General features: G+C 37.0%; 1 protein-coding gene across 1 annotated transcript; it reads right to left on the reverse strand.

Annotated features, from left to right (window-relative positions):
• Nucleotides 1-5,169: 5,169 nt before the first annotated feature.
• On the reverse strand, nucleotides 5,170-9,814 carry LOC127952833 (prostaglandin E2 receptor EP1 subtype). Its single transcript, XM_052551674.1, has 3 exons — nucleotides 9,510-9,814; nucleotides 7,799-8,676; nucleotides 5,170-6,711 (listed from the first exon to the last, which is right to left on the reverse strand). The coding sequence occupies exons 2-3, from the start codon at nucleotides 8,672-8,674 to the stop codon at nucleotides 6,439-6,441; spliced, it is 1,149 nt and encodes a 382-aa protein (XP_052407634.1). The 5' UTR covers nucleotides 8,675-8,676; nucleotides 9,510-9,814; the 3' UTR covers nucleotides 5,170-6,438.

Here is a 9,814-nt window from a genome sequence, read left to right on the forward strand (position 1 = left end):
TGTTAACTTTAAATTGAGGTATAAATACTGCTGCAGAAGTTATACCAGAATCCGGATCTTTTGAGCCATCCGTATATATCTGGATGGCACCAAAATACATATGATCTATATAATCTTGTATTTTTACGCTATCCAGGACATTCTCCTTATTATGTTTGTCTTTATGTAACTGGATATCAATAAAAGGCATTGGAAAAAACCAAGGAGGAATTGCTGGCAGAACCACACAGCTGGCAATATTAACATCCTTAATCATTTCTCTTGCCTCCTCATTAATAAACCACCCAAAACTTGTTAATTTTTTATAGTTATATTCCCAACAGTCACTTAAAACATTCTTAACTGGATGATTTTCCGATTGACCTTTTATGTTTGCCCAGTATCTCATTCTTAACTTAATCCTTCTCATTCCTAGTGGCATTACTCCCGTCTCAACATTAAGTGATGAAACTGGTGATGATCTCATTGCTCCACAACATATCCTTAACGCTTGATTTTGAATTGTCTCAATCTTATCAAGTTGGGTTTTTGAGGCAGAACTATACACCATGCTACCATAATCTATAGTTGCTCCAATTAGTGCCACATAAATATTTTTGAGCGATTTCCGATATGCTCCCCATTCAGCTCCAGCTAGACATCTCATTATATTTATCACTTTTTTACATTTATCTATTATTTTCTGTATATGTACTCTGAAATTTAATTTTGAGTCCATCCATACTCCTAAAAACCTTACAACTAGTGTCTGCTCCAATGTTTCTCTATACATTTTAATATTTATAATAGGATTCTTCTTTTTTGAAAAACAAATTACTTGTGTTTTTGCCATAGATATCCTAAAGCCCCATTTATTAGCCCAGTTTTCTATCAAGTTGACATTATTTTGAACCTTTTCCTGTACAAACTTAACATTCCTACCTCTTTTCCATATTGCAGCATCATCAGCATATAAGGATTTCCCTATCCCAGGTTCTATCTGAGAAAAGATGTCATTGATCATTAAATTAAACAAAATAGGACTGCTGACACTCCCTTGAGGAGTTCCATTGTCGATTGAATAAATCTGAGAATACTCACATCCCACTCTTACTTGAATAGTTCTATTTAACAGAAAGTTCATAACCCAATTATACATTTTTCCTTTTATTCCAATCATATCCAGCTTAATTAAAAGTCCCTCCCTCCACAACATATCATATGCCTTTTCAACATCCAGAAAGACACCTACCAAAACTTCTTTATTAATCTGAGCCTTTCTTATGTCAGCTTCCAAACACAGCACAGAATCCATAGTGTTTCTCCCTTTTCTGAAGCCACTTTGGAAAGGGGATAATATATCCCTCCTCTCTAGAACATAAACCAGCCTGCTCATTACCATACGCTCCATAATCTTACAAATATTTGAGGTTAGAGCTATAGGCCTATAATTAATAGGTTGCGTAAGATCTTTTCCTGGTTTTGCTACTGGGATAATAACTCCATGTTTCCATTCCATTGGAAGCTTTCCTGAAATCCATACCTTATTATAAAGATTTAAAATGACATTTAATGAAGGATCTGATAAATGCTTAATCATTTCATAGCATATCTCATCCCTACCTGGAGACGTTTGTTTTGTCCCAGCAATTGCTCTCTTTAACTCATACAAAGTTAAATCATAGTCCAATGAATCTCCAGTTGACTCCTTAACTTCCAATATATGAGGATTCTTCCTCACACTCTGTTCCCTTATCTTCATCATGTCATTTGATATATTTTTATTACTATGCACTTCCACAAATGTTTGTGCTAGTATCTCTGCCTTCCTGCTATCAGACACAATTACTTCCTCATTATTAATTATAGCTGGAATACTATTATTTCTTTGTTTTCCTCCCATCTTTTTAATCATATTCCAAATCTCGTTGATTTGAATGTTTCCCCCAATATTATTGCAATACTCTCTCCAAAAATTTCTTTTTGCTGTCCTGATAACCCTCCTCACTATTGCCTGAGCTTTTTTATAACCAATAAAGTCATCATAGCTAAAAGATCTTCTTACTTTTTTAAGTGTTTTATTTCTTTCTTTAATTGCCATATTGCATTCATCATTCCACCATGGAACAATTTTCCTCCTGCTACATGCCTTCTTTCTACCAAATACTTCTTCTGCTGTGCTCCTAAGAACCTCACTGATTTTTGAATTTAAAACATCGATATCTTCCACAACATCATCATTAATTTCGGCCATTTTGTTATGACATATCTCTTTGTACATCTCCCAATCCCCTGATTCAAAATTCCATTTAGGAATTCTTTCCATACCTGTTTTTATTAAGTCTACTCCAATTGTACTGCAAACAGGAAAATGATCACTACCAATAGTATTTTCGTTCAATACTTTCCAATCACATCTTCGAGCTAAATTTTCTGACACTATTGTCAAATCTAACACAGAATATTTGCATTTAGAGAGATTAACTCTTGTGTAGCTTCCGTCATTAATACATACTAATCCACCCCAGTCCAGCATATCTTCTATGATCAATCCATTATAATCAGTGTTTGAACTCCCCCATAAAGTACTGTGTGCATTGAAATCACCACACCACACCATTTTAAAATCCCCTGTTCCTCCAATACTTTCCATCATATCCTTAGTTAGCTTTTCACATGGATTATAAAAATTTATTACCCTAATACTCTGATTTCCTTCCCATACCTCCACTACCACAGCCTCATACTCATTATTATCTTCAACTTTCCTAAACCCTATACCTTGTTTAATAAAAGTTGCTACTCCCCCACCATTTCCTTTATTCCTGTCTTTCCTAATAATCTCGTACCCACTAATCATAAAATTTAACTGTGGTTTAAGCCACGTTTCCTGAATACAAATAACATCTGGGTATACATCACAATTTGCTATAAAATGCTTAAATTCTTGCCCATTTGAAATTAAACTTCTTGCATTCCACTGCAAGATTACAAAAACCATTATGAGCCCCCACATGCTGTCTGACTGTTTGTTGCTTGTGTCACGAGTCTTTCATTTATCATGTCCACTGATATGTTCTTCATTTCCAAATATTTTTCTGCAGCTCTAATGATAATCTTAATCCTTTCAGATCTTCTTTCAGTCTGCGCTGAACAATTCACCACTTCAGCCATAAAAGCAATGAATGAAACTTTGTCTTCAATCACTTCAATTATTTTCCTTGGTGTTGGCATCTTACTAGGTTGTGGCTGTATCCTAACAGGGGCCTCCTCTACTGTGCTTACTTTGGGGGTTTGTTTTACTTTTTTAAGTGCTTCAGCATATGATATTCCTTCTTCCATTCTCACATTTTGAACCTTAATTGCATCTTTCCTCACTTCACAACCTCCGTACGCTGCACTGTGCTCACCCCCACAATTACAACATTTTGGGGTTTTATCTTGTCCACATTTGCCATACTCATGATCGCTTCCACATTTTGCACATCTTCGTTTGCCTCTACATACCGCAGCCACATGTCCGTATTTTTGGCATTTGAAACACCTTATTGGAGGAGGAATGTACAACCTAACTCCATAGCTGATAAATCCCAAAAATACTCTTTCCGGTATTTTGACCTCATCAAAGACCAACATAACTGAAAGACTGTCCGTTTTCTCATTGTTTCTGAAACATTTCAAACGTCTTACTTCCTTAACTGCAGCTCCCTTTACATTACTTTTAACCATCTCATCTGAAACATCCAGAGGAATTCCAGATATTACACCTCTAATCCAGTTTCTCTCTTCTGGAATTGAGCAGTCTATTTTCTGTCCGATCATTGATTTAATTCTCAAAGTTTCTTTTTGTTGCCTACTATCTTTACAAAACAACAACAGTCTTCCATCCTTCAGGGTTTTTATTTTCTCTACAACCCCTACATTTTCTTTGATTGCTTTTGTAAGTTTCAACGGGTTGATGTTACTCACAGAGTCTGCAACAAACTTTATCATTACTTTATACTCCTTCTTTTTTCTTTGTGCCTGTTTACTTCCCTTGTCACTTTCCGTGTCTGAAATTAAATCACGACTTTTCTTCCTTTTCTTTGTTTTAACTACGTTCCACCCTAAACTTGAATTTCCCCCACTATCTACCTCAATCCTTTCTTCCTCCATTTCCGGATCGCTTCCGGAATCTACGTCAGTTCCTACCATCCGTACACCAGTCACAATCCAGCCGTTTTGCCAACCGTCCTCACCTTCAGGGAATCCAATGCTGCTGATCCTGTAGAGAATCAGCGGCGTGCGCTGAGCTGCAGCAGTGACATGTGATTTCAGTCGACCAATAGGATCATTCGATACACGCTTGCGTCAGCGAGAGACAGGAGTGAATGAATTGGGCGTAGCTTTGTCATTCAGACTGGCGACTGCAAAATCGATCGTTTTTTCTTTCTTTCTTTCTTTCTTTCTTTCTTTCTTTCTTTCTTTCTTTCTTTCTTTCTTTCTTTCTTTCTTTCTTTGGCAAGCAAGGCGTCAGATGAGAAAATTAGTCAATTTTTGTTTGCTTCAAAACAATGCAAAATGCAATGTTAAATTCAGACGCTATTTAAATAAGACAAATTAATTACAATTTAAATATGTTTTTTTCTGACAAAACGGGTCGTGGTAGGACACGGGCTCGGTCGTTTGGGGGCGATGCAACACAAGGAAAAATGCGGTCTGCGGGGGCGAACGGAAAATGGGCAAATTATAGAAATAACTGTGTAACAATGTGGCTTTTCTTCTGCATCCACCAACTCCCAAACCCGATGACACAAAGATAATTGTTTTGATACTTACTTGTATTATTTAAGATGATTTAAGATTTTAAAATTGGTGCAGTTTATCACTAAAAATGTAAAAACAATGCTAAAGATATATCTTGTTTTGAGATCTGATTGATATTAGCAAACTGCTCTCCAGTCTCAGAAAAAAAGTGTATAGTTGTCTTTAAGCCAGTACATTTTCAAAAACTACTAATACGAACAATTTAGGTAATGATATTTACACTTTAGGAACTGTACTTATCTACTTTAGGGGCAGGCCAATAAAATGCATGTTGTCAGGACAGCTTTGTACCTTTTTCAGAGAGTGCCAGTTTTGAAAAGAAAGCCAGGCTTAATAGAAATGTAAATGCAACATCCTGACATAGATAGAGACAGAAAACTGAGATTCTTCCTGAAGTGAACCTTTATTGGTCAACATAATATTCAATAACTTCTACATTCCATAGCTTTTCAAGATCACACATAGTAGGGCAAGACACAAATGTACAGAGACAAGAACACTGAGACGGTAATCATGCATTGAAAAGCTCTGCCCCTAGGTTGCAGTGATATTTACACTATTTATACATTATTTGACTTTTACTGTATCTAATACTGTATGTGGACTATAAATATGAATCCTGTGCAATAGCTCTGAAGCAAAACAAAACTTCATGTTCAAAGACATTTTGATTAATTTTACAATTAATCATAATGAATCACCAAAAGAGATGCTTCATGTTAATCCTGAACAATTGCAATATAGCTTATTAAATCCAAGGCCCCAATTTTATTTGCTCCTGTGGCTCCTCCTGCCCTTTTTATATATCCTCTTCCTTAGTTTGTTTCCTTAAAGGTTTCTTTTTTAATATAATAATAATACTTGAAGTGACAGGCATTGCAGTCCGTTTCACATTGTCATTTATAAGACTCACTCTACAAAGTGCAACTGCGACTGCCAACATTTCAGCAGTCTTGGTTCGAGAACTATCTTCCCATTAATTTTCTCCAGAGGCAAAAATTCTAGAAAATTCTTCAATAGCGTTTTAAGATTTCCATCAAGAAGGCAAAACAATATTTGAAATGGATATGAAACAAAAGTACAAGTCTGTTTACTTCATTATTTTATGACAGAATGAGTTACTCATAACATGAAGCATTGTGAATGATGTCAATAATTCATAAACAATGTTAATGTATGAAATCATGGGCTATAAATCAATTATGATAGTCTAAAATATATTTCATTGCTATGCATAAAGTTCATTCAAATACATAGCCATTTGGTATACATATTTTTGTTGCATGGCAAGGAAATGCAAATTAAACCCCCCAAATCTGGTAATTTATATGTAAAAAAAAGAAGAAGGTATGTCTTGAAAAATTATTGATTATTGTTAAAGTCAATTTCTTTATGGAGAAAATGAATGGAATTTTTACATCCAGAATTCTGCTGTGCTCAGTCATAATGCTTTTTGAAGTCTCTGCGGTTCTAAAAGCATCGCTTGCATTACAACTTCCAGTGTGCTGCTTCTTCATCCACCATTTAAGGAATAGGACCTTAAATCTGCCTTCAGCAATGCTGCACTGCAACGATTCAGGTTAATAACATCCTATTTTTCCCCTTTTCTCAGTCTCTTCCATGTGGTAGAGCTCATACTCTGGAATCCCTCCATCAGTTCCGATTACTTGCACTTTTCAATGAGTTCTGGAAGGAGCTGATCTCCCACCGCCGGAATGTGCTTCCTCTCAGGTTGCGACGGCCGGTGGTTATGCGGTAGATCTTTCTGAGGACGGCCCGGCGTAGAAGGATATAGACCCAGGGGTCCAGAATCTGGTTCAAGGAGGCCATACGCACTCCCAGTACCATTAAAGTCCTGTAGTGTTTCTGATCATCGCACATCATCCCACCGCTGCACGAGCGGAGGACTGACATCAGAGCGAAGATCTGTCAGCAAAACAGAGAAAGTTAGTTGTAGTCAATGGATGCTGCAGCATAAAGTCATGGTATAACAGCAAAAGAATAAGGACTAGTCAGAATCAAGATCAAGCACGAACATTTTATTGATCAGATGTTGCTCATTCATAGCTGGTAAGATGCATTTCTGCTAAATGCATAAATATAAGACATAATAAATCATCACTTGTGATTCAGCCTCAAAATGCATTCAAGTCTGTTTCGACCCCTGAAGAGATACTTAAATATATCGAAGTAAAATGCATGGCATTTATATATGAGTACCAAAGTTTTCAAATGTGTCAGGATTATCAAAATAAACATGTCATTTTTAAAGATTTTTTTTTTTTTAAAGGAAATAAAGAATTTATTTTTTGAAGAAATGCTCATGTTAAAATTCCTAGAACTTTTTTTTACGGCAGATCTGTCATATCTAGTATGAGACAGTTGACATAGGCTATTGTGGAGGAAATACATGAAATTACTTTTTTTTTTCAGTAGAAAAATCTGAGAAGGAAATTTTGTTTTCTATTTAATCGTATTGCTGTATAGGAGAAACAGTTGACATATCAGTACAGAGATCTCTTTTGTGATGGGTCTTTCCAGTGGTATTCCTATGAAACATGTTATTATTATTTTTCATTACAATCAGAACTTATGTCTATTTATAGACATTTTAAGCATAGAATACAATATTTTCAAAGTATACTTTGTCACTAATATTACTATGAATATATCTAATAAAAACTGTATTTTCAGCATTTTTTTTTTGTTATGCATACTAATTTACATCCAAATTTGTATACTAATTTTATATTATTCTGTTACAATTATATTCCTGGATCCTTCTTTAGTCTTAATTTTATCTTTAATCTTATTATTTGTTTGCATGTGAGGTACTTGGAGCATATTGCAATACTTTTTTATTGTATGGTCAGTCGGTCAGACAGACATACAGAGACAGATTGACATACATACAGACATACAGATACATAGATAGATAGATAGATAGATAGATAGATAGATAGATAGAATGTCTAAGTTGTTTAAATGGTTAAGTTGTAATGGCCGTACTCACCAGTAGAGGGCTCCAGCAGATGCAAGAAGTGACCATGATGCCCACCAGCTGTGCCACCATCTCAATGTCATGTGATTTAGCAGATCTGCGGTGGCACTTCTTCCTGCGCAGACGGGCTTTCACCAGCGTCACCCCGCTGATGGTGTTACAGACCAGTGCCACGGCTAGCGCGGCCAGTCCCAGTCCAGAAAACAGCAGCACAAATATCACGTCTTCGAAGTTGGTATTGTCTAACACGTTTATGAAGCACCAGGTACAGGGGTACTGGTAGGTGTACGTTCCCAGGCCAAAGACGGGCAGCAGTGCTACAGATAAAGCCAACAGCCATATCATCAACAGCACCATCTTGGTGTGGCCCATGCAAATTATGCGGGCATGCAGGAGAGGCCGCGTCACACCCATGCACCGCTCCGCTGCCATGATGCACCCCAGAAACAGCGGGCACAAGCCAAAGAACACCATGCTGCCTCCCAGGAAACGGCAGGTGGCATCGGGTTGGTGACAAAGTCCTCCAGCGGTACCATACATGTAGAGATGCAGAACCAGAGCACCTGGAATAACATGACCGGCCAGGTCCGTAGCCACCAGAGAGCTGGCGAACAGCAGGAACGTGGCTTTGGATCGCTTCCGCAGACGAGCGTACGCTTTAGCCAAGATGAACAGTGCCACAATGTTGGACACGATGCCCAGGGTCATGGACAGGCCCGCTGTGGTGGGGTCGGTTGTGATGTTCAGGTTTTCCCTGCAGCACACTGGTGCCACTCCAGGCCCCTGCTGGGTCTGATTCCTGGACCCTTCATTCACACCCAGGGCTGAACTGGTGCAGTTTTGGTTGGCTAACATCTCCAGGCTAAGGGATGAGCACCACTGACACATATCTATAGAGGAAAGAGCATAGAAGTGTGTTTATGAGAACTGGCTATTTAAAGCTGAGATTAAGAAATCTAATGCTTGTTTAGCAAACAACCTTAATCAAATATGTAAAAATAGAATTGCACTGCTTATGTTCACTTCATCCATTTTGGACAATATAATCAGTTTACAAGCGAGCCATTACATCCCTTCCTGTTTTCCCCCTTGTTTATGTACAAACATTTAATGGTGACAATTATGTCCAGAGGTCTGAAAGGATAGACTGACACACCTTTCAGAGCACTTTAGTGAATAGGAACACTGTTTTTGCTCAATTTCCTCTCCAGGGTACATGAGAAAGTGCAGTACAAATTTAAACACTTCTGACCATTCACCACTGTAAGAAGAAGAACTAAACTGTTTGTTTAAATGTAAAAAGAAATACACAAATGCACAAATAATGTTTAAATGCTTTTCCCGGAAACACACAAATGTCTAAATTTAAGTTACCAACCTGATTGCATCAATTAGCCAGATTAAGTAGACTATCTATCTATCTATCTATCTATCTATCTATCTATCTATCTATCTGTGTACATGTTTGTCTGTAAAATATATCCCAGCAATTTGAATAACTGCACTGTATCTTTTACTTTTTCTGCTTCTTTAATATTTTATTTGCTCCGTCACTATATTAAATAATAAATATAGAAAACAAAAATAAACAACAAAAACAATATATTAATAAATATATTATTAATTTATTTTGGAGTGCATGAAAAATCTTCGTCTATTTCAATGCATAATGATAAAACATTGACCATTTACGCGTTTTGTATTATCATGCTGATCACCTCACCTGAAGATCTGCATTTTATATATTTTCTCAACACAGTCCTTGAGAATCGAAAGGCGATATCAGACTCCCATCATCCGTTTAGTCCTTCTTAGTTTTCCCCGATAAGAAAAAACTTATTCCAGTACGACTAAAAGTGTCTTTGCAGTCTAAATATTGATGTTCAGTAGTGTTAGTGGTATTGTGGTCTTCACTGTCTAAGAAAATCTTGTAAAGGAGTATAAAGTAGATACAGCACTCAGAGCGCGCGGTGGACTGTGGAGCTGACCCGCGCGCGCTGCTGTATTTATAGTTCTCAGTGCGCGAGA

This window comes from Carassius gibelio, chromosome B3 (assembly GCF_023724105.1).
Source record: "Carassius gibelio isolate Cgi1373 ecotype wild population from Czech Republic chromosome B3, carGib1.2-hapl.c, whole genome shotgun sequence".
In the NCBI taxonomy this organism is placed as follows: domain Eukaryota; kingdom Metazoa; phylum Chordata; class Actinopteri; order Cypriniformes; family Cyprinidae; genus Carassius; species Carassius gibelio.

Coding starts and splice junctions, on each gene's coding strand:
- LOC127952833 (XM_052551674.1), bottom strand. CDS start 8,674: ATGTGTCAGTGGTGCTCATCCCTTAGCCTGGAGATGTTAGCCAACCAA. Junction 6,712..7,798: donor TCTGCTGGAGCCCTCTACTG/GTGAGTACGGCC, acceptor TTTTGCTGACAG/ATCTTCGCTCTGATGTCAGT.